Source organism: Colias croceus, chromosome 4, assembly GCF_905220415.1.
Source record: "Colias croceus chromosome 4, ilColCroc2.1".
Taxonomy (NCBI): Eukaryota; Metazoa; Arthropoda; class Insecta; order Lepidoptera; family Pieridae; genus Colias; species Colias croceus.
Genome location: NC_059540.1, coordinates 1,469,363 through 1,493,862, shown reverse-complemented (window position 1 = coordinate 1,493,862; position 24,500 = coordinate 1,469,363). Strand labels below are relative to the sequence as shown.

General features: G+C 33.6%; 1 protein-coding gene across 5 annotated transcripts in view; it reads left to right on the top strand.

The window, feature by feature from the left end:
* The window catches only part of LOC123691514 (leucine-rich repeat flightless-interacting protein 2), a 56,067-nt gene that overhangs the window by 23,097 nt on the left and 8,470 nt on the right, over positions 1-24,500 (top strand). For all 5 annotated transcript variants that reach the window (XM_045635966.1, XM_045635965.1, XM_045635964.1 and 2 more), the window contains one exon: positions 13,206-13,332. In XM_045635966.1, the coding sequence (XP_045491922.1) occupies positions 13,206-13,332 (127 nt within the window). The remainder of the gene's footprint in view (positions 1-13,205; positions 13,333-24,500) is intronic.

Genomic DNA, 24,500 nt, shown 5'->3' with positions numbered 1-24,500 from the left:
TCTAGGTCTGGACATAGGAGAGATGTTATATTTCTGTTTCTATGATCAAATCAATCTATATAATATATAAAAATTTCCAATCTTCTAAAAAGGAAGAAGACACTTAAACTTCACGCTCACATCAACGCTTATGAGAATTGGCGAACGTTAAGTCACAATGATGCCCAAATGTTGCCCAATGAACAGTATAGCCAGATATGATTTGTTTTTGTTTTAAAAACGTTCTTCTGTAAAGGATTACGAAATCTATATCTAACTGTCTACTACCTTTTTGGAAACCTCATTACCCGCGTCATGTACGGTAGTGGTCTGTAGTCGAATAAGGATCAACCACCTTATTAAATAGACGACTAACGGGTCCTAAGTGTTCGTAGAAAGAGGTGACGCAACGCGGATTAGTTTTTTAAAGTGACGTAATAGGTTTTTGTTGGCTTCTTGCAGCTTAATCAATTGTCTGGTTACTAAATGCCGTGCCATAGTCATAAAGAGAGGTGGAACCTCTTAAGGGGTACAAAGTTTTATTACTACAGCAAGAAGCATTGTTTGAAGATGGTCGTTATTTAAAACATAGCAGGTCGTCCTAAATTTAAAATTACAGAAGCAACCCGGAATCGTAGCAAAAGATTTTCCTTAAAAACTACAGGTTAAGATTTTAAGTTCATAGAACCACTGATAGTTTATATAGTTTTAAATTTTCATATAACTTAAAATTTAGAAGTTTTAGATTCATTTGAATTATCCCGTCGTAACAGATGTACCTCTCCAGGGGAATAAGAGAAATAGAGAAATGTATTGCGCGCATAGTTTCATGTATACAGTTGACTAGTCTCCACGGTGTCTGGCCGCGGTCACCTTATTAACTCAGGAATGCATTACTTATTATTATTTGTTCTTTGCTCAGAAGGTTGTTATTAAATTTCACAAGTAACGTTGTAGCAAATTGTATTCAATCAATTATTTTCTAACGTTGTTATAACATCGATTTGGAAATGCTCACAATTTCGAAGGCTTCTTCAAATTTATCTATAGTTCATTCACAGTCGACCATAGGGTTGGAATTTTAAAATGCATTTGTGTTATCACGTCAGGTTATTGTTCCAAAACATGAGATAACATTTTACAACTTGTTTTCGTTGTAAATTCTTGCCTCTTCGCTATATTGATTTATAGTTAGTTGATTGACATTTGTCACGCTATGTACTTGGTTTTTATCGAGAAGTATTTATTTGTCGGAATTCGTTTACAATTAACAACTCTGGGTTGAATAGCACTATAGTATGTCCTATACTTTCGTTATATTTAGTAAAGATAACTGTATTCTAGTTATGATAAAAAGCCATTACTGGTTACGTGACTTGAAACTTTATTACAGTATTTTTCACGAACACACCCAAATAATGAAGTGTCGCTAAATACAAGAGCGTCTAGACTGGGTGGCTCCCCTCTTTGTTATTAATCAATGGGTCGCGAACGCCCACCTAATTACGTACCTGCAATGTTATGGAGTTTAGCAGTTAATAATAGCTAACAAGGACTTTGTGTTCTATGGGTGAATAGAGACAGATGATACAATTTAGATTTTAAACTCAAAAAATGTATGAAAAGATATACAATAGAAGATGATACGTTTAGATTTCAGTTTTACGATCGATGTTATGTTATGTTTTACTGATAGTATTACCATGGACGAATATAATATATAGGACTGATCATCGCCATACTAGAGATCGTACCACTAAAATTCAGACTATTACTAGATGGCGCTCTGATTTGAGCTTATTATTTAATTTACAGTTTTTAAAGCGCCACTAGTGACCAATTTTAGAACTAAGGAAACAGCAACCTGTGACAGCAAACTATCGATTTTCACTTATTACATCTAGAGGGCGTTGTTTTAAAAACTCGGGTGTTTTTGAATTGTTATATTTTGTTTTATGTTATTGCTCCACGATTTTATCTTAAAATTTTGTTACACGTCTATTTTTGTACTTTACAGGCATGAACTTAAGTAAAATAAATAAATAAGCTAAAAAAGGAAATAAATTCAATATTCATTAAAAATTTTCGGTTTGTGTAGCTGTTGTGTTCCTTGTTGTTCTTGTTACAATTTACCAAGGACCGATATAATTGGTCTACCTACGCCTCTTAAAACGTAGTGATTATAATAATATATTTAGTAGCTGTGATGCTTTTATTGAATGGGAATATGGACTAACTTAAGCCCGCGGCAGCTCTGCCGACGCGGACGTAGAATACAGCTAGATACAGGGTAAAGTGGACATAATAATATCATCTCCAGCCGTGAGATGGAAAGTAAGTTTCTTAATATGCTAAACTGCATTGAAATCGGTTCTTCCGTGTTCTTTAGTGTTAGGTGTTAGATTAGGTTTGAAAAGACGTACTAGACTTACATAGACTATCAGAGGCGGCTCATGACAAAATTGTATGGGTGTTCACTTGAAATAAAAGAACGAAAATACAATAGCATTAGCAGGATAATTTATTCCAAAAAAAAAATGAGCACCACATTATAAATGTTTATTTAAACACTAAAAATTATAATTATTTCAAAACGAATTCAATTATTATTTAGCAAATAATTAGACAATCCCCGAATTTGCATTCGCGAGCGTATTCATACCTTAGAATTCATAGTGTTTGATGGTGTTTGTTTATAATATAGGAGCGGCAAAGTCGCGCGCAATTGCTGCTGTCATGCGTGATGCATGAGATTTTCGCAACGTCGCTTGAAAGCGGCGCTCCGAAAATCTCGGAAAATGGCTATTTTTCCATAGTAAATCTTTTGTTTCACGCGCAGGACTGTGGCGAAATTTCTCTTTCACTCTTATTGGATTTCGTATGTAGGCAAAGTAATGTACTGAATGTTGTTTCATAGGAGCGCAATCGAGAGCGCTACGTAAGCGCTTCGCGCGTTACTTATGAAATGAACGTAGTGTGTAATGATGTATTTTATTTGTAATGTGTGAAGGTACTTATTTTATTGATATTAATATTGGATTTTTTTACGATAGATTTTAAATAATGAGCAGGTATAACTTTATTATAATTATTTATGGGAGTTCACTGCACCAGCGCTTCTTAGGACAAGCCGCCTCTGTGACGTGTGTATTTATCTTCTGCTTCCGACATATTCTTTCCCGAAGTCTACTTACTACCTACAAAATTTCATCAAAACGGTTCAGTTGTTAATACTTAGATGCGTGACATACAGACATACTTACCTACTTTTTCATTTTTAATATTAGAGAGGATGTTGACGTTTATTCAGTGTTGAAAAATAAAAAAGTTTATTCATTTGGTACTCATTTATTTTTTAAAATTCGTAGTTTTGGATGCATTTTAGTTTTGTCTAAAACATCAAGTTTTGACGTTTTACAATAAAAGTTAACTTTTACTATAATTAATTGGTTTATAATGGACACTATGTGATCATAACATGTAAAGTTAAGTAGCTCGGCTGCCTCGGAACTCAAAAATTGCATGATGTGCTTAGAAAGTTGAGATTTCAAGTTAATATAGTGCAACATTTTTTCAAAGTCCAAATTAAATGCATCGAGGGCCAAGGAAACCAATTTTATAAGATTGTCACTGGGCATCTTAAGTTTAATTGTTTTGTTAAATGAGAACGATTTATTTAAAATAAGTAATTCTTTTTCACTGTTTAAAAAGGCTTCTTTTTTTTGTAACGTTTGGTAGCAAATGTCACAAACATTATTTTTTAACAAGTGCATGGCTAAATAGCCTGCAAAGTAAGTAACAGAGCAATGTTCAAGAGTTGCGGGTTCATGATCATCGCTCTGCTCGCTGCATTGAACTTGCTGGGTCGACGTTTCAACTTCAGACAACAATATTCTACGAGAAGGTGTTTTATTGCTACATGAAGGCTGTGCAGTTGTTTCTTCAGACGTCTTGGAAGGAAGATTGGTTGGACATTCAATAAATGTTCCATCTTCATCTTCACAATTTTTTGATGACGGTAGTTTTATCAATGAATTGACTATGCTGCTCCTAAAAATTGTTCTCAATTGTTTAGCCGTTGGGTTCCTATTTGACCCGCTTTTTTGCCTAAACCTGGCAAATAGATTTTCACAAACGTCTTGATTCAGCCTGTTGGTTATTAAAAAATCAATGTTGTCTGTAGACTCTTCGTCAAATAGTTGCAGTACTGCTTTGCAATTCTGGACTATGCCATCGAAACAAGGTGGTCGAGTCATAACTAATTTAACGTCTTTTTTTGTTTTTCTAATTTTTTTTTTTTTTATTCCCGCAAAAACTTCTATCCCTACATTTATTGAATTTATAACGTATGTAGATGTCTTCGAAAGACCAAATCTGTGCGGGTTTTTATCGTACTTTGATTTGCTGTTGAATGCATCAAATAAATTATTTACTATTTCAACAAATTCTGCAGTATCATTTGCACTATGACTCTTTAATTCACCTGTACTTTTGGCTGTCCTGATTGCTGCGGCAACGGAATTACTTAAAACCTGAGTCGCCAGACTAACATTCATTTTTTGAAAGGGATTTGGACTTATATGACGATCTGTTATTTTAAGCAGGCACCTGCTCTTCGTAGATTTTTTATCCAATTCATATGTTCGAATTATATCATCAAATGAGATAATTTTATCTCCATAAATAAAATCATTACTCATTAAATTATTTCTAATATTTTTAATAAGATGTGGGACATCAAAAAATGCATAAACTTTTTTTTCATTCACAAAAAAAAAGGGAAAGTCTATGGAAACACCTAAATTTTTGTACAACGTTTGGTTTGTTGACATTTGATCACAAACGATAGCCTTGGGCAATAAACCGTTCTCAAAAAGTTTATTTATTATAGATTTTACAAATAATTTTAACATTTCAGCCTTTACATTACCACTTGACAAATAATATGCTATTGGCATTTTCCATGGCTTGTAGAGCCCCCTCACAACAAAAACAAGAACATACTTTGCAATTTTGTTTGTTCTATGGCCACCTCCATAGTCCTCAAGCCCTTCTATACAATCGTGTGTCTTCGAGTACTCTAAGCTTCGCATAATGCTCATTTCGTCGAAGCTTACTACGCACGCCCTTTCTAAAAACGAAGAATGCTCGAATTTTTCTTTAATATTGTAAAATATTTCCTTTGAAATCCCAGGTGGAGTACTTGTTTTTGCAAGCCATTTACGCAAAGTACTTGGAGCTGCCAATCGAATGTCTTGTCTGAGTAGGTGCATATATGCGGACGGTGACTTATAAAATAAACTCAAACAAAATTTTCTTGCATCTTTTGACCATTTCGATTTATCATCTTTTTTTCTTAATTGCATCTTCACTAATGTTTTTGAAGCTTCACTTTCAATATCATTTAATCTGATGATGTTTTCATTGTGCTGCATCTTGGCTTGGAGGCGTCTAATTTGAGCTTGAAGAGCTTTATTTTTTCTGAATGAACTGCGGGCCTTTTCCTTCAAGCTTGCTCTTTTTGGGGTGTCCGTTGGATTGTTTTCAAACAAACACCTTTGTGACAATCGTCTTTTTGGGCCTTCAAAATTGCATCCTCTTGACACATGCGTCGTTGGAGTGGATGGCATTGAATGCACCACGTCAGCTGGCGAAGACCTTTTACAGAATTCCTCTGATGACGTACGATTCTTCTTCCGGTAAAATTTTGAAGGGGTTTTGACCTTCAGCACTGCCGGTGAGGGGGGTGCATCTGAAAAATTACAATCTTAAATAACATAATCATTACATCATTTTAAATAATTATTTTTTTTTAACACAATAATAAAAATACGTTGTGATTTAAGTTTAATAAGTAATCATACTCATTAAACTTAAATCAACATGGCATAGACATAGAATATATTTTATATGTATTTAAGTATATATATTATAGTAAGTCTTATTTTGATAAGTTTTAATGGTATGCAATTATAATAACAACGATAATCTCATCCACAACATAATTATATTCAAACGATTTTTTATTCAATAAGACTGTTTTATTGGCTCTTAACTCCTATACTATAAAAAAAGAGAAGTCCCGTGACCCCTTGTGGGGTAAGGGGCAGATGCATTATTTTTTATTTCCAATCCTTAGTTCTGTGGCTTATTTATATTGTTTATGTTATATGCCACAGAATTAGGTACCAATAATACACACAGTACTATAGCAATTGTGGTATCTTGAGCCGAATGAAAAACCTACAAAAACAGAGTCTTTGTTATGTTGTTATTTAACAATATGATGTAATTATGTTGCTGTTGCTTGTAAAATGTGTTTATGATAATTATCATATAGCACAAGTGCAATCTATTGACTTAAATGCATTTAAGTCAATAGATTGTATTCAAACCGATGAATAAGTGATTATAGAATGAATGCTGGAATGGACTGAACGGACAGAGGGATGTCCTTATGTTTAGTTTTTCAATTCTTTCCATGGCAATGATTAAGGACGCTGTCACAAATCTGCGTTACTCAAATTTAGGTATCTAACGTCGCCACGTGGTTCGCGGGAACATCACGCTCACGTAAACATAGCGCATTCCATTTTATAGACCATCTTCATACTTGATATTATTTTTAATTTATTACGAATTTTAAAAATTCATTTTTGTACTTTTATTAGTAGGTACAATTATTCTGATAAGTATGTTAGTTAGTAACATTAACTAACTTTAAAAAAAGTTTGTTACCTCTTATGCCTCTCTACCTCTTATGCAATATCTAAGCTTTTTAAGAAATGTTTAAAATACTTTTTTAAGAATTATCATACATATTATGTTACCGGAAATGTATTAAATCCGGCATTGTATACAATTCTTAGAAAATATGTATGTATGTTATTCCGAGATACGGTCCGAATTAAATAAATTAGATTCGTCACATTACCTAGGAAATCTGAACTTTTCCTAAGGAGCAAACACATTTGCAAATGTGGTCCCAACCCACATGAGGTCAAAATTAAAATCCAAGATGGCGCCGACGAAAATTTTACATCTTTTCGTCATGGGTGTCATTTTCATGGTTTTTGGGGTAACTATTAACGAATATGAGGTCATAACTGAAATCCAAGATGGCGCCGACGAAAATTTTACATCTTTTCGTCATGGGTGTCATTTTCATGGTTTTTGGGGTAGCTATTAATCAATATGAGGTCAAAACTAAAATCCAAGATGGCTCCGACGAAAAATTTGACATTTTTTCGTCATGGGTGTCATTTTCATGGTTTTTGGGGTAGCTATTAACGAATATGAGGTCAAAACTATAATCCAAGATGGCGCCAACGATGATTCCTAAACATGTATTTCAATGCTCTTTAAGATTATTTTTAAGACTCTCTCGTAGTATATAAGAATTCGACTATACAGGGTGTCCCACTATCGATATACTAAGTGCTAAGGGACTTGTAGTTTTGCATACACTAATCACGTAAAAATACTTAAACAACAAAATTACATCAAAAAAATTTTGCTAAATTTTTCCTGAAAATCCATGTTTTCTTCTCTAACTTCGTGCAGCCGGCATATACCGTTTCGCTAATGTGAGTATTTTGTCTATGAAAACATAATCTTAAACGATAGCTCACGTAAGGGTGACAAAGTTGGGCGGGTTGCATTTTAGGGGTTTACACAAAGAGTTTTAAGAATTAATCTAATTGAAAAAAAAAGATACACCTATTTTTTACGTACTTAGCGTATGCAAAACTATAACCTATACAGAGTGTGAGTGGGACAGTCTTAAAAATAATTTTAAAGAGATACATCATTTAAAGAGACACCTAAAACTACGAAAATGACACCCATGACGAAAATATGTCAAATTTTTCGTCGGCGCCATCTTGGATTTTAGTTTTGACCTCATATTGGTTAATAGCTACCCCAAAAACCATGAAAATGACACCCATGACGAAAAGATGTAAAATTTTCGTCGGCGCCATCTTGGATTTCAGTTTTGACCTCATATTCGTTAATAGCTACCCCAAAAACCATGAAAATGACACCCATGACGAAAAGATGTAAAAGTTTCGTCGGCGCCATCTTGGATTATAATTTTGACCTCATATTCGTTAATAGATACCCCAAAATCATGAAAATGACACCCATGACGAAAAGATGTAAAATTTTCGTCGGCGCCATCTTGGATTTCAGTTTTGACCTCATATTCGTTAATAGCTACCCCAAAAACCATGAAAATGACACCCATGACGAAAAAATGTCAAATTTTTCGTCGGCGCCATCTTGGAATTTAGTTTTGACCTCATATTGGTTAATAGCTACCCCAAAAACCATGAAAATGACACCCATGACGAAAAGATGTAAAATTTTCGTCGGCGCCAACTTGGATTTCAGTTTTGACCTCATATTCGTTAATAGCTACCCCAAAAACCATGAAAATGACATCCATGACGAAAAGATGTAAAATTTTCGTCGGCGCCATTTTGGATTTAAGTTTTGTCAAATTGCTTTACCCCACCAATGCGTTCAACAACCCATAAAAAAGAGGATCTCAATCAACGTAATTTTTAAAACATAATTTTAAATTACAAATAATTGGAATATGAAACTTATACAGTTTACTCGTAGAAAGTACCTATCAAATATTTCAAATCACGAAAACGACAGTGCACGCACAATAATCTTTTTCTTATTCGTTTTTATTTTTGGGACGAGGAGCGATACACCCGTCCTTCCAAGAGCGCTTCTGAGCGCGGTCTGACGACCCGCGAGAGCAAAATGTATGAAGAAATCGACAAGTATTTTTAATTTAGCTAATAATTGAAATAAAATTTTGATTTAGATACAAAAAAATTATCATAATCTATAAAGGACTATATATCCCTCAATAATGTATAGGTAAGAAGATAGATTAGGCTTTTAATTTTCTTAAAATGGTACCGTTTTAGACCCCATTTTTTTGCATTTTATGCGATTATTGTGCTGGGAAAATCGTATTTCAGCGACAATTTTGTATGACGTCGTACAATTTTTATAAGATGAACGTAGAGCTGAATATATTATCTTTAAATTAAGATATTACTATGTTCTCACGTGTAATTGCTTTAAGTTAAAATGGCACCGAAAAACAGCGTGTTTTTGTAAAAATCCGTAATAGCACCCTTAAGACGATTTTGTAAGAATCTACATTATATTTCAAGCCCTTACCCCCACAATAAATGCTCTAATCATCACAATGTCAAATTACCCATACAGTCTTTGTGCAAGCAGCTTCTATGAAAATGTTTGAATTTGTAGGTTTGACCAGTGTCAAACACATCAAAATACATCACTATGTATGATGAAATTATAATGTTATACACGAAATTATCATCAGCGATGGAAAAAATCATATTTAATCAATCGATGACACAACATTATTTTTATTGCTTTTAAAATAACTTATATTTTTTTTACTTTTTACCTGCAATATTCAGAGTCTAGAATTGGCATTTTATATTTTCAAGATTTATTTTATGTTCATTATGATTATGATATGAGATAGGAGCAAAATAAAATAAGTAATGAAATGAAATGATTTATTTTGCAAGAAATGTGGAAGATTTAAAGATGTTACATAACTCATTGTTCAGCACAAATCGCCGATTGATTGGCATGCAAAAATTAACAATAGAATGTCAATGTATTACATAATTTTTTATAATTATATAATATATTATGTCAACTATTACCCTTTTTCAACGTAAGAAATATGTTTAAAAAAATTAAAAATGTTTATGTCATGTTGTAGCTTAATATGACGTTGTTATAATGTTGTATCACTTGTGCTATATAGCTAACTAGCTAACTTGGATACATTTATTTATGACATAAATAAATGTATCCAAGTTAGCTTATGTGACTATTTACTGAGGCTAGGTTAAGCGCACTGCACTGCAGTATGTATGTACATTGTACGTAGTATAGAGCTGCACTGTAGTAAAAGTTGTTGTTAGTTTCATTATGTTTGCAGGCTTTTTTAATAAATTGAAGAGTGAAAACCACTGTAACATTCTGTCAATGTGGATCTGAATTATTTTTGTCATGGATTTTAATTACAATTATTAACATAAGTATCTCCTAGTAAATTAAAACATGAATTGAAATATTTACCAATTTCCATATCTTTAGTTTCCTTTGCATGTGCAGAAGTCGATGGTTGTTCAACAACGCCAGCTTTTTGATAATGGACAGGTACTGCTGGTCCAATAAGTCGGTTTCTCATGATTCCTTTATGGATGACGGACTCATCAAAGTGGTCAGCACAAATGAATCGACAGCGTAGTTCATCTTTGGTCAAAGAATCCAAAAATAAATTTCCTGCAAAGATTAAAGCTCAATTTTAATCAAATTATTAAATTTGTACTTACTTTTTAGTGACAAGCAGAAAGCCAGGGCTTCATGGTACAATTTTATTGGTCAGTAGGTTATTATTCTAAATTGTTATGGTTTTAACGGTTGGACTAAAGCAAAGGGGGCGCAGGACTTTTTTTGATGGAGTTGGTGTCATTATAACACCTATTTACTATTGTTTTATCGTAAAGATTACGCTAATATAAGCATGTTATAAAGGAACAACTTTTCTCTAAAATCAAAAATGGCCGAGATATTCGCCCTCAAAGATGATGTTTTTCACACGTAGGTAACTAATCAACAGTTACGTTAGGTTAGGTTTCTTAAAAAAAAAAAAAAACTACACAGAAATAGGAGCCCCGCGAAGCAGGGCTCCGTCGACTTGGATCAAAAATTTTCTAAGTCCTTACTTTGCGCCCACTTTGCTTTAGGCGGACCGCTACCTTACCTGAATGTCGGATCCAGAGCGAAAGTCGTTCTTCGTCGTTAACTGGAAACCGAAACACTGATACGTCTCGACTTGTTTTTTCGCATCCTACATAAACACATCTCACGTAGGACATCTTCCACACACAAGTATCACCAGTGGCAGTGCCGTAGTCACAAGTTGAGCATAAAACGAAGTCCAGGTACAAGCAAGGGTCAAAACGGTTGGGCGAGAAAAGGGTCCGATGGGCAAGCAGGGGTCGTAAAATAGTAGAAAGAAACCAGAAATATAAACACGAAGTCACTCTCGAACAGCGATGAACGAAGTGAAAAAGTTAAGTCTGCTGTCTGTCGGTCAAACTAACCGTCATCAGTGTTGCCAACAGAGCTGGCCCTAATGTCGCCGTTTCTCGTGCTGTCGTGCATAAAGTAGCATAATATGTACCGCCGCATTTAAGTTGTAGACTCTAGTAGCTTATAGTAGCCCAAACATCAAACTATCAATATGAATAAAATAAAATGAAGTTTTTAGTTCATTTTAAAATCTACTTAAACAGTTAAACAAAAATTAGAATAATCAGAAATATTCTAATTTTTTTTCAGTTTTGTTGGAATCAGAATTCATCCTATGCTAGCAATAATAAGGCATCAGCAAAACTTTTAAATGCTGGTAGTTTTTCCCCATTCATCACGTTATTGAATATATTTACATACCATGTTTGCCCATTTTACACAACAATTATTACACAGGAGAAGTACAAAGCGAAAGTGACAAGTTAGTTGCCTATTATTAGCCTAATTGGCGACCAGTCGCCTTTTAGATTTTTTCGTCGCTGATTCTCGTTCTGAGTAACCTAAATGGCGAAAAATCGCCTACATTGGCAACACTGACCGTCATTAGTGTTTCGTTTACTCAAAATACAAAAATCAAGAAAGTATTATTTTACGCTTATAAAATATTGATTTAATAAAATACATTAAAACTAAAACAAATAACATTTAAAAGTACTAACACAAGAAATAATTTGTTACAAATAAAGATAATAATAACATGGACCAATAATAATTAATTAATTATTATTACAGTAATTTTTTTTTTCTAATTATTTTATCTCTTTTTATTTAAGAATTTTAAATATGTGTATTATTTTATTTTGGACTTTGAATTATGTAAATAAAAATATTTTTTTGCCTATGATTTGATTTATACCATTAAATACACTAAATCAACTCATAGCAAAAAATTATTTTCACATTAATTTTTAACATACGTTACTGTCAAGTGTCAACATGTTGTCAACATTATCTGTCAATAAGTATTTGGTACATTGATTTTTTTTAGTAGCGACATCTCTTAGAGCATTATTAAACCAACTTAATGCTCTAAGGCGACATCTAGTTCTTAAACGTATAAAAAAACTTATAAAAATGCCAAATGCTACTACGAGTGACATCTATCGACAAAATTGGGAACTGAGAAACGAATTACGTTGTTTACTATGGCGTTTACCAGTCCATTAGTTTATATTCGTCCATGGTATTACCTAAATGTTTCCCTTATTCTCTGTAAAAACAGTTCGTTTACCTTACAGTAATTTTATCAATAGTCAATAGTTAGATTTTCATATAATTACTGTGAGGCTATGTTAACATTTTACTGTAAACGACATGAATGGTTTAACATGATGTGAAATATTATCATCTTAAAAATATATTGGCCACAAAGAAGGCAGTTATTAGTGATGATCGATCTGCATAATAAAATTATTTATTTGCCTTCATGCTTTGCATTTGTTGGTTCCAAAGATAGATAGGTATAAAATATATGATCAGAAATTATATTAAGAAATCTCAATCTCATAAGGTAGCTGCTGCATTATAACCGCACTGTTGCATATCGGTGAAGCAATAGCGTTGTGCTAGTCTCCATCGAGAAAATATTATTACGTACCTACACAAGAAGCTATTTTAGGTATTAATAAAACTATGTGACCAGTTCTGCCAAATATTTTAAAGTTCAAGTATTAGAGCGATCTTATGAGTCATCTCATCATGAATATTTTTATGATAATTCATTCTGTGTTTGAAAACTAATACAGTATTGTTATTAAGTTAGTGATGTTTTTATAACTCTTTATTAAGTCTCATTCTTCACATTCCATCATTTATCTGAGTTTGTTTTGATCAGATAAAATCGACAGCATCATAAATGCAACTGATGTACTGACAAACAGCTTAATTCTTTAGAAAACAATGTTGTATTTTATAAACTGCAACGTTTACATTTCGCTCGCTCGAATCGGGCAATTAGGCTTGGATAGGCCTACCTGACTTTCGTATTGCCATTTTGAGCGTATACAAGCGTTTCTATAACACTAAAATTAATTAAGGTTTTCTATTTTTTCCAGGCGGAGCAGCGGCTAGCTGCGCGGCGGGCTGCCCGGGCTGAGGCGCGCGAGATCCGCATGCGTGAACTGGAACGGCAGCAGAGGGAACAGGAGGACCATGCCGACAAGGCTTACGATATGTATGCAGGTGGGTTGAAAGCGGTTATATGTGAGAGAGTCATTGCTGATGATGATAAAGATGTTGTGTTTGGGGATGATGTAGATTTTAATTTAATGCTAATAACGAGGCTAATTAATTTGACCTACGGAATTTCATTTTTATGGAAGCTCGTGCTGAATGTTGTACCAAAGCTATAATTATTGTCATTTGTTAGTAAGAACCACGTTACGTAGAGACGTCTTCGTTATCGAAGATCCACTAGAATATTATGCTTGAACTATAAGAATTTTTGTACTTCGAAGAGAGATATTAAGAGAGAGAAAGCCTGGATATGGAAAAGAATCTGTATTAAAATTTCGATAAAACTTTTATGGATTTCTACGTATGAAAAGATAAGTTGGAATTCACAACGTCGAAATTAGCACGTCTTATTATGTTATACTTATTTAAACAAACAAACAAAAATTCTTGATTGTGCACCACAGAGAAAAGTACATATATAAGGATACATATCTAAGTAACAAAGAGCACAACAGGTGGTCTTATCGCTCAGACAGCGATCTCTTCCAGACAACCTGGTGGACAAGGAGACGCAGTGCATGAGTAATAAAAAAACAGGGCAAGGTGCACTAAAAACAGAAAAAAATAAATAAAATATATAATTTAACGTGAAATAGTAGTTAAAAATTATCTACCTATAAATTATTTTGCTTGTCGGTTGCTAAATAACTAATTAAATTCATAATCAAAGGAAGGAAAACATCAAAGGCAGTTGGTTTGAACAGACGTCTAAAATGTTGTACACCTAGCCAAACAAGTTTAAATATTTATTTAAAAATGAGTGATAAAGAAATTATAATTAATGAAGTACTATGTTATATTTGTAATCGAATAGATGTTATTGATGAACAAGCAATAACTCAAATATGTACGTCGAGTTTTTCGGAAAAAGAAATAGAAAGTGCGAAGGCGGTTATTTGTGAGAATTTGGGAACAAGAATCACTACAAGAAAGGGCGAAACAAGGTCAGTCAAAAATGTCCAGGACATTATTAAGATTTTAAAAGACACCGAACCCGATAACTTACCGATTTTTGTAGCAAAAGATTTACACAAAATTCCACCAGTAACGTTCGATCACTTAGATGTCACTAAAATTTTAAAAGAGCTAACTTCCCTAAGATCGGAAGTTTCGTTTATGAAAATGAACATGGTTGTAAAAAATGAAATATCTAAAATTCAAAACGATATGGTCACAATAAAAACGGAAATTTTTAATCAACGCAAACCTTTGTGCAGTACTGTACAACAATCATATGATTCGTTAAAAAATGTACAGAATACTGAAGGTAGTCCGAAGGAAGTAATTTCACCGTTACCTGCACCAGAAATAATAAAATCGACTCAGTCTGATGTACGCATGAATGAAATGGCACGAAGGAGGCATGGCTTAGTGGACGCTAACATAAAGGCCGGTTCACACAGTTACCGTGATGCGGTGACCATTCCGGAAGAAAATATAAATAAACAAAAATCTAAAAATCTAGTAGATGCCGATGGCTTTCAATTTGTCACAAAAAGAAAAACTTATTTAAAAAATCGAAATATGAGAGGGAAGGGGGACGCTGACGACTTATTGCCGGCAGTACCGAGTACATCTGCACTGTATATATCGCGGGTACGCTCGGATATTTCAGCCGATAAACTAAAAGAATACATAAAAAAGAAAGGCGAAAATATTATAAAAATTGAGCACCTGAAGTCGTATATGAATCAAACAAGTTTTAATACGTTTGTTGTTACTATAGAAGCGCAGAAATTAAATGTATTTCTAAATGAAGATTTTTGGCCTCCTGGCATTGTGTACAGAAAATATATATATAAAAGATATAATAAATTGCCCAATAATGCTAGTGAAAATGATAATCGTGATATAAATAATTAATATGGCTGTAACCTTAAAACTATCATCTTTTAATTGTAAATCGGCAAAAAGATCTGCTGAGCACATTCGTGAATTGTGTTATAGTTCCGATATAATTGCACTTCAAGAAACTTGGCTTTTGCCAAGTGATATTGGATTGTTAAGTCAAATCCATGAGGACTTCTCATTCCATGGAATTTCAGCCGTTGATATGTCCGCGGGTATTTTGCGTGGCAGACCTTATGGTGGTGTAGCTTTGATGTGGCGAAAGAATCTATTTCAACAGACTAAAATAATTGATGTGGCAGATGACAACTCTCGCATAGTGGCAATAGAATTTCAGCTGCAAAACATATCATTTATCGTGATGAGTGTGTACATGCCTTGTGATTGTAGCGATAACTTGCCGGAGTTTACGAGTACATTAAGTGCGATGAATGCTATCGTCGAGAATAGTTGTGTACAATTAGTGTATATGTTAGGGGATTATAATGCGCACCCCGATGCATTGTTTGGGCATGAACTTTTGGCTTTTTGTGAGGAGGTAGACTGGCGATGCTCGGATATAGAAATGTTAGATAGTCAATCGTCCTACACGTTCTTAAGTGAGGCGCACGGAACGTTGAGGTGGCTAGACCATTGCGTGTGTACTAGGCTGGCCTCAAATACAATTGAAAAGTGTAGTATTCTGTACGACGTAACATGGTCAGATCATTATCCCTTGTTAATATTTTGTAAATTAGACGTGAGTATTCCACCAAAGGTAATAGTGTCAAGTAAGGATATAGAATGTAATAAGATAGTTTGGGGTAATAGAACTTTAAAACAAATTGAAGTATATGGTAAATATTGTGAAAGTAAATTTAAAACCATAAACCTGCAGTTAAAATGTCAAAGTCACAACTCACATTGTTTCATAAAAGATCATTCTCCCCCCCGCTCCGCGCCGCGAATGCGAACGGACGTGTTCCAGTGCTAGCTGAGTTTAAAAATTTGTTTCAATGGAAAGAAGTGCAATTTTACCATTTTAAGTAGTGTCAAAACTTTTATAAGTGATAGGACTGTAGTCGAATGTTAAATAATACCAGTGGACAGTGCTTGAAGTGGTATTTTTCAAAGTTTTAAATCTGTGACGGTTGATATTAATTTGCTACAGTGCAGTGTTGGTTGATCTTGAATCAACGACTTATTAGAAACCGGTTTGATTGAATTGGATCTCACGTATTATAAGACTTACTATTTCGCAAGCTCTGACATTGGCGTATTGGTTGAGTGAGCTAAGACTTGGACTATTAATTGGTATCTAACAGCGAGTTCGAGATCGTATCCGAGTGGTTCCAAGTTGTGTTAAATTTTGTTTTTCTTTTTTATTTTCTTTTTTTTTGTTAAACTCCTATTAATACAGTTTGGTTAGATGAGAACATTTGGTCTACTAGGAATATCTATTTTATTTTATTACAATTTTTATAAATAATGTCGGTTAAACGATCACCTCCCGGATTGAAATTAAAAACCACCCCGTTGCTATATGGATCTGATTCAGCATTAAATAAATGTAAGGAAACGAATACAGAAAATTTTTCGACTGGCACAAAACGACAAAAACGGACATTTATGGAGTACTCTGAAAATTCTGAACAATTTATGTCAGAAATAAAAAACATGTTTTCAGAAATGAAAGCACAACAAGAAGAAAAGTTTGAATCATTAAAAAGTTCTATAAACTTATTAGTGTCCCAAAACCAAGACATCATGAAGTCTGTTGATTTTATGTCCACTCAGTATGACGAATTATTAAATAAATTTAATGCTCTTGAAAAGGAAAATCTTCAATATAAAAAACAAATATGTGCACTAGAAAAAAAAATGGATCTACTGGAGAGAACTTCACTCAGTTCTAAAATAGAAATACGCAATATTCCACAAACATGTGACAACAAACAAAACATGATGAATACTATTAACAGTATATGTACAACTTTGTGTCCCGAGAATCCGTTGGTGGATTTAGAAGTAAAAGAAGTCTATAAGTCTAAGTCTGACGCATTGATAGTTGACTTTATTACCACTGGCAGAAAAGAAACTATCTTAAATGCATATAAAAGTTATAATAAATCACGCCGCCTAACTAAACAACCACTACTCAATACACAGGATATTAAGCTTCCAGGACCGACATATCCAATATACATCTCTGAGGTTCTGTCGAGTAAAGCACGTCAACTTCACTACATGACCAGACAGCTTGTGAAAAACAAAAAGATAATTAGCACATGGACTTCCTTTGGAAAAGTGTATATCAAAATAAAAGACGGTCAGCCGCCATTACGTATCGCGGAGGAATCCGACTTACAAAAGTTATCATTGTGACTAGATTTAAGTTTCTTTATGCATGTATTGTTGTTAATTATAATATTATGTTCGTTTTATTATGTTTTTATAGTTAAAATTATGTTTATGTGCATCTCTATTATTGGTATTGTAATGTATTATGGATATATTATGGAATTTTACTCCTATACACAAATAATTAACTCTACTTACATACTTCTCTACAAAATATTATACAAGAAAAAAACGTTCACTCACCTATATACATATACACAGCCACACATGTCTTACATCTCACATATAACATACACCAAAGCTAGCCTAAAAGTACTTATACGACAAATTCGATAATTCCGGAATTGAATCAATCCATCAAAGTCTCGATACCTTTGATATAGCCAAATCCCTTACATGCGACATTGAAGACATGAAAACTGTCCTACCATTAGGCAAACGAACCTTAAAAATATTATCTCAAAATATAAGAAGTATACAATGTAACATGCCTAATCTACAGGTTTTATTGTATAGATCGGGCATAGATTGGGACGTAATTATTCTCTCTGAATGTTGGCTTCGATCGTCACATAATATTCCCCTTTTAGAGGGTTACAGACATATATGCACAACCATCCATCAAACACAAAATGAAGGCGTTGTTATTTACTATAAAAACCGGTATGAAGTAATGGTTGATGAGCCTCATTTAGTTGATGCTAATTGTTTATGCTTAAAATTTAGTAACGAGATTTGTATTGTTGGTCTTTATCGCCCTCCAGGTCAACGTAATACTACTAATTTTATTAATTCTTTAGATACATTACTGACTAAATTAAACAACTATAAAACAATAGTAATTGGTGGAGATATTAACATTGACATAGGTCCCAATAGTACCGATAAGCGCTCTTTTGAATATTTAAATATTCTGGCATATCATTGTATACTACCCGCTCATACTTTACCCACCCACCAACACACATGTCTAGATCATTTCATGATTAAAACAAAATTGGATACCACATGTTGTGTAGCTGCCTCATCTGTGACTGATCATGACAGTGTTGCTATAACTATTAATTTGCAGACTAAACTTACCTTTAATCTATCAATCATAAAAAGAATTAATTATACTGAACTAGATAAATCTATCAATAAAATAAACTTTCAGTCAGTAATAGAGTACAGTGACGTAAATTTAGCAACAGACCACTTTGTCGCACTTCTAAATAATGCCATATTAGATAACTCGTCCATTGTAAGAGTACCTAACAAAAAGAGGATTCATAAGCCATGGATTACTACAGGCCTACTGAGATGCATACGCAATAGGGACAACTTGTATAAAAAACTAAAAAAGAAACCTGATGATGATTCACTTAAATTAACCTACAAAAGATACAGGAATTTTTGCAACGCTCTACTAAAGAAGCAAAAAAGAATCTACGAAAAACAAGAAATTGAAAAAACTAAAAATAATAATAAAAAATTGTGGGACGTCATTAAAAATATATGTAACACAAATAAAAGATCAGAGTCCGCTTCAGCGCTAATTGATAAGAACAATCCCAAGAATAGTGTTGATCATGTTAACAGTTACTTTATAGGTGTTGGAAAAACATTGGCTGAGAAGATTATCAGTAACCATAATAAACCTAACATTTATGAGAATGTTCACTCTCAAATATCCAAATCGTTTGTTCTGCTTCCAACTGATGATACAGAGATTGAACATATCATTATGGATCTAAGAGAAGATGCTGCGGTGGGAATTGATGGCATATCAGGCAAAATCATAAAACGTTACATCAAAGTAATATCGCTTCCTCTTTCATACATCTGCAACCTATCGTTTACCACCGGTATTTTTCCACAGGCTTTTAAGACTGCACTAGTTAAACCAATCCATAAAGGTGGAGATATAGACTCCATTACGAATTACCGGCCAATTTCTATTCTCCCCACTCTGTCTAAAATCTTGGAACGCTTGATCAATAAACGTCTGATGAAATTTTTAGAGTCTAATGAACTACTTTCTCCTGGACAATATGGCTTTCGCTCAGGTAGGTCGACTGATGATGCTGTTCACGAACTAACTAATAATATTGTTTGCAATTTGGATAAGAGGAAGAAATGTATTGTGGTTTTCCTTGACCTAGCCAAGGCCTTTGACACCGTATCAATACCACTCTTGTTACTTAAGTTAGAAAGGATCGGTGTGAGAGGCCTTCCATTACAATTACTGGGAGATTATTTAAAGCACAGAAAGCAGCGAGTAAAAATTGACAATTGGGTAAGCGATGAACTACTGGTGCAGTACGGTGTCCCCCAGGGCAGTGTTCTTGGACCTAGCCTTTTTCTGGTCTATCTAAATGATTTATGCCAACTTCAACTGAACCATGGTAAAATACTGTCTTTTGCAGACGACACAGCAATTTTATTCTCGGGTGACTCATGGACAGAAGTGTTTCAAAGTACACAAAAAGGCTTTGATCAGATTTGTGAGTGGCTAAAATGTAATGTTTTAACGTTAAATGTGGATAAGACTAAATATATTGCCTTTGCGTCAAAAAAAAATCTTCTTCCTCCTGCAAGTTACAACATTACCTCACATACATGCACACCTATGACTTACCGAACCTGCTCTTGTCCTTCTATACAAAGAACTGACACTATCAAATATCTTGGAGTTTACTTGGATCAAACTCTCACATTTAAGCCTCACATTGAAATTTTAGTCACACGGATTCGCAAACTGATATATATATTTAAAATTTTGAGACATATTGCTGATTTTCGGACAATAAAAATGGTTTACTCAGCTCTATGTCATTCAATCATTAATTATTGTATTAGCTCCTGGGGAGGCGCTTGCAAGGTACACCTCATAGAAGCTGAAAGGGCACAAAGAGCCATACTCAGAGTTGGAGCTGGTTTACCATTTCGCTATCCTACTCGCGAACTATACAAACGTTGGGATGTACTAACTGTCAGACAGACTTTTATCTTATCCATTATAATAAGGCAACATGCACAATTAAAATATGATCCGAATTTCAACAGGGACAAGCGTAGAAAAGATATTATTTGTAAAAAAAACTCTTTTAATACATGTCTGTCACATAAATTTTACTATTTTCTTGGGGCATTTTTATACAATAAAATCAATAAGTCTATTTCAATATACTATCTTAGTACATCAAGGTGTAAGACCTCGGTATGTAAATGGCTGAAAAACTTAGACTATCAAACATCAGAAAATTTTATTCATAATATTCGGTAAGTAGAGAAACTGAATCGTGCATACTCTATCGCAAAAACGCATCCACACCTACCCTCAATCACACATATATACGCGCTCACACACGCATACACACACGCACACACACACACACACACTCACCTACATACGCATACACTAACACACATACACAAACACTCACATTATACACTAACTATATTAATTCATTTTAACCTTTCATCTCATCTATAAAATAATTTATAATATATCCATTGGTAATTTTTCGATATAATTTTTCACTTAACTTTAATTATGATTAATTCTTTCTCATTTAATGTTCACGTTCATTGTTTATCTGATAGATTGTGATTGTTAATGCTTGGGGGCCTGGTGACCCGTAACACAAGTATTTTGTACTTATCGCGGGCACCAGTCTCTCACAAATGTTAGTATTAAGATATATAGATTAACAATGTATGTGTTGATTGTACATTTGTGATGAGAAAATAAATAAATATTTAATTTAATTAATTTTAATTCTGAATATTTAGTATCTATGTATAATAATATTATCAACATTTTGAAGGAAGGTGCGGCTTATAGTTATATAAATAATAAGGTTATTAATAAAAAGCGTATCCTAGGGTGGAACGATCACGTCAAAGAGTTACACAAAAAGGCCAGAATATATTTTAAGATGTGGATTTCATGTAGTAAGCCTCGTTGTGGTTCAGTGTACGAACAAATGCGATCTTCGCGAAATAGATTTAGGGCAGCTTTAAAAAAGTGTCAAAAAAATGAAGAACAGGTTAAGTTTGATTTATTAGCTAAACATCACAGTAATCAAAATTTTGTTAAATTTTGGCAAATTACAAATACGTGTCATCAAAATAGGGTTGTTTCTAGTACAATAGGATGTGAGAGTGATTGCACAAAAATTGCAAATAGTTTTAAAGACCATTTTCTTGTACAACCGCTATTGAACGTCAAAGAATGTGAAACAGAGTGTGGTGACCTGATTGATATAGAAATCACAGAAAAAGATGTAATAAGATCATTTAAACATCTCAAAAGAGGAAAATCATCAGGTCATGATAGTCTGAACATTGAGCATCTGTTATATGCTGGACCGACTTTTGTAAAGTTGTTAAGTTATCTGTTTGGCCATTTTATTAAGCATAGCGTATTGCCGGAGTGTTTAATGATGACCACGGTTGTCCCAATTGTAAAAAGTAAGTTGTGTGACCTTTCTGACATGGGTAATTATAGACCGGTATCAGTGGCCACTGTGTTATCAAAGGTTTTTGAATTTATTTTATTGGGCTACATAGAAAAGACTGTAAAAATTAATGATCGTCAATTTGGCTTTAGACAAAATTTATCTACGGATCTTGCGATATTTGCATTGAAAAGTTGCGTTAACTATTATAAATCTAGAAAAACTTCTGTGTATGCGTGTTTTCTAGATTTAAGCAAGGCATATGATAGAGTGGTGTACAATAAGTTATGGGACAAAATGTTTAACGCGGGTGTACCTAATAGTATTATTCGTATCTTGAAATATTGGTATCAGCACCAAAAGAATGTTGTAAAGTGGCAGCGGTCATATTCAGATACATACATATTGAACTGTGGTGTAAGACAGGGCGGACTGACTTCTCCGATCCTATTCAATCTGTATGTCAACGCGCTGATCGAGGAGCTGAGTTCAGCCCATGCCGGCTGTCATATCGGCGGGTTTAATGTCAATAACATAAGTTACGCGGACGACATGGTGCTCCTTAGCCCCTCGATCAAGGGTCTTAGAGTACTGGTAGATATATGTCAAAATTTTGCTAGCGAACACGGGTTAATGTACAATGAGAAGAAAAGTAATGTCTTGGTATTTCGCTCAGGAAAGGGTCCCGATAACATCCCACCTATTTATTTGAACGGAACGAAACTAGCAATTGTAGAAAATTTTAAATATTTAGGTCACTTTGTCACCAGTACTCTAAGCGACGAAGTTGACATAGAGAGAGAAAGGCGAGGTTTAGCTGTACGATCTAATATGATTATAAGAAGATTTAAGCAGTGCAGTAGAAATGTTAAAAAGCTTCTTTTTACCTCGTATTGTCAGTCTTTTTATACGAGCAACCTCTGGGTTAATTATACGCGTAGGACCATGAACATTCTAAGAGTTCAATATAACAATGCTTTTAGGATGTTTATGGGCCTGCCGCGTTACTGTAGTGCTTCCTTAATGTTTGCATTATATAGAGTAAATGACTTTTATGCAATTATGAGAAAAAAGATTTTTTCTATTAGAGACCGTATACGTAAAAATTCAAATATTGTGTTAAAGGTGTTAAATTATTCGGATAATATCATTAGTAAGCATTGGATATGTAAATTAAGCTGTAGTAATAAACGTATGTAGGTAATAGGTAATTGTAATACTAACACTAGGATAAGATTTTACTAACACTTTATGGGCTATGTGGCCTGAATTAAATGAATTTTATTATTTTATTAACCGACTTCAAAAAAAAGGAGGAGGTTATCAATTCGGCCGGTATATTTTTTTTTTTTTTTTTTTTTTTTATGTATGTACACCGATTACTCCGAGGTTTCTGAACCGATTTACGTGATTCTTTTTTTGTTCGATGCGGGCTGGTGTCGAATTGGTCCCATAAAAATTTTATTCGGCTAGGCCTAGTAGTTTTTATTTTATGAGCATTTTTGTCTGTACTCGATGACTTAATTTCAATGTAGCAAGTAACTTTGATTCACTTCCCGGTAACCGATTGAGCTGAAATTTTGTATACGAATGTAAATTGGATAGCGATGAAACATTATCATGACATGGAGCTGATCTGATGATGGAATCGGAAGGTGGCCATAGGAACTCAGTAATATATTGACTCAACTTTATCGAGTTTGGGCTCGTTTGATTCGTGTTGAAAAATACACTAAAAAGTATTAAATAAAAATAACTGCGTTAAAAACAACCGACTTCAAAAACGGAAAAGTAAGAAATAAAAAAGATTTTATATTATTAATTACTACATATTATTTTTATGTGCTATTTATTAAATAGGTTTGAAGTCGGTGCCAAACACTAAGCACTTAGTATTAAGCCCATGCACCGACATCAAACCTTTTTAGTAAATAGCACATAAAAATAATATGTAGTAATTAATAATATCAAATCTTTTTTATTTCTTACTTTTCCGTTTTTGAAGTCGGTTGTTTTTAACGCAGTTATTTTTTTTATTTATTATTATAATGAGTTTTATATTGCATAGATAACATTATAGAAACTCGTTTCTGAGACATTTGGTGTTTGGTGCAAATTGCTGAATGTCGTCGCGCGAAGTGACGAAATTTGTAATCATTGTGTCAAAATTTATGATTAATTGTGCGAAGTTTGTTTACTTTTGTTGCAATTTATAGATTTACAGCTTTGCATTGCAAAACTGGTTTGCACAAATTATTCGCGAATTTATAATTACAGCGATCGTTTTCTATTTGAGATACATTGGCAATATTATTTATTTTCTTAACTGCAAGTGTTATTGCATGTTTTGCAATGATTTCTGGGAATGTTTATTCCATCTTATTATAATTTGAATTGAATTCGAAACATAAACAATTTGATATTGCAATACAAAGCAGAGTTCTTTTAAATAACACTCTTAAATGGATACCGATTATGTTG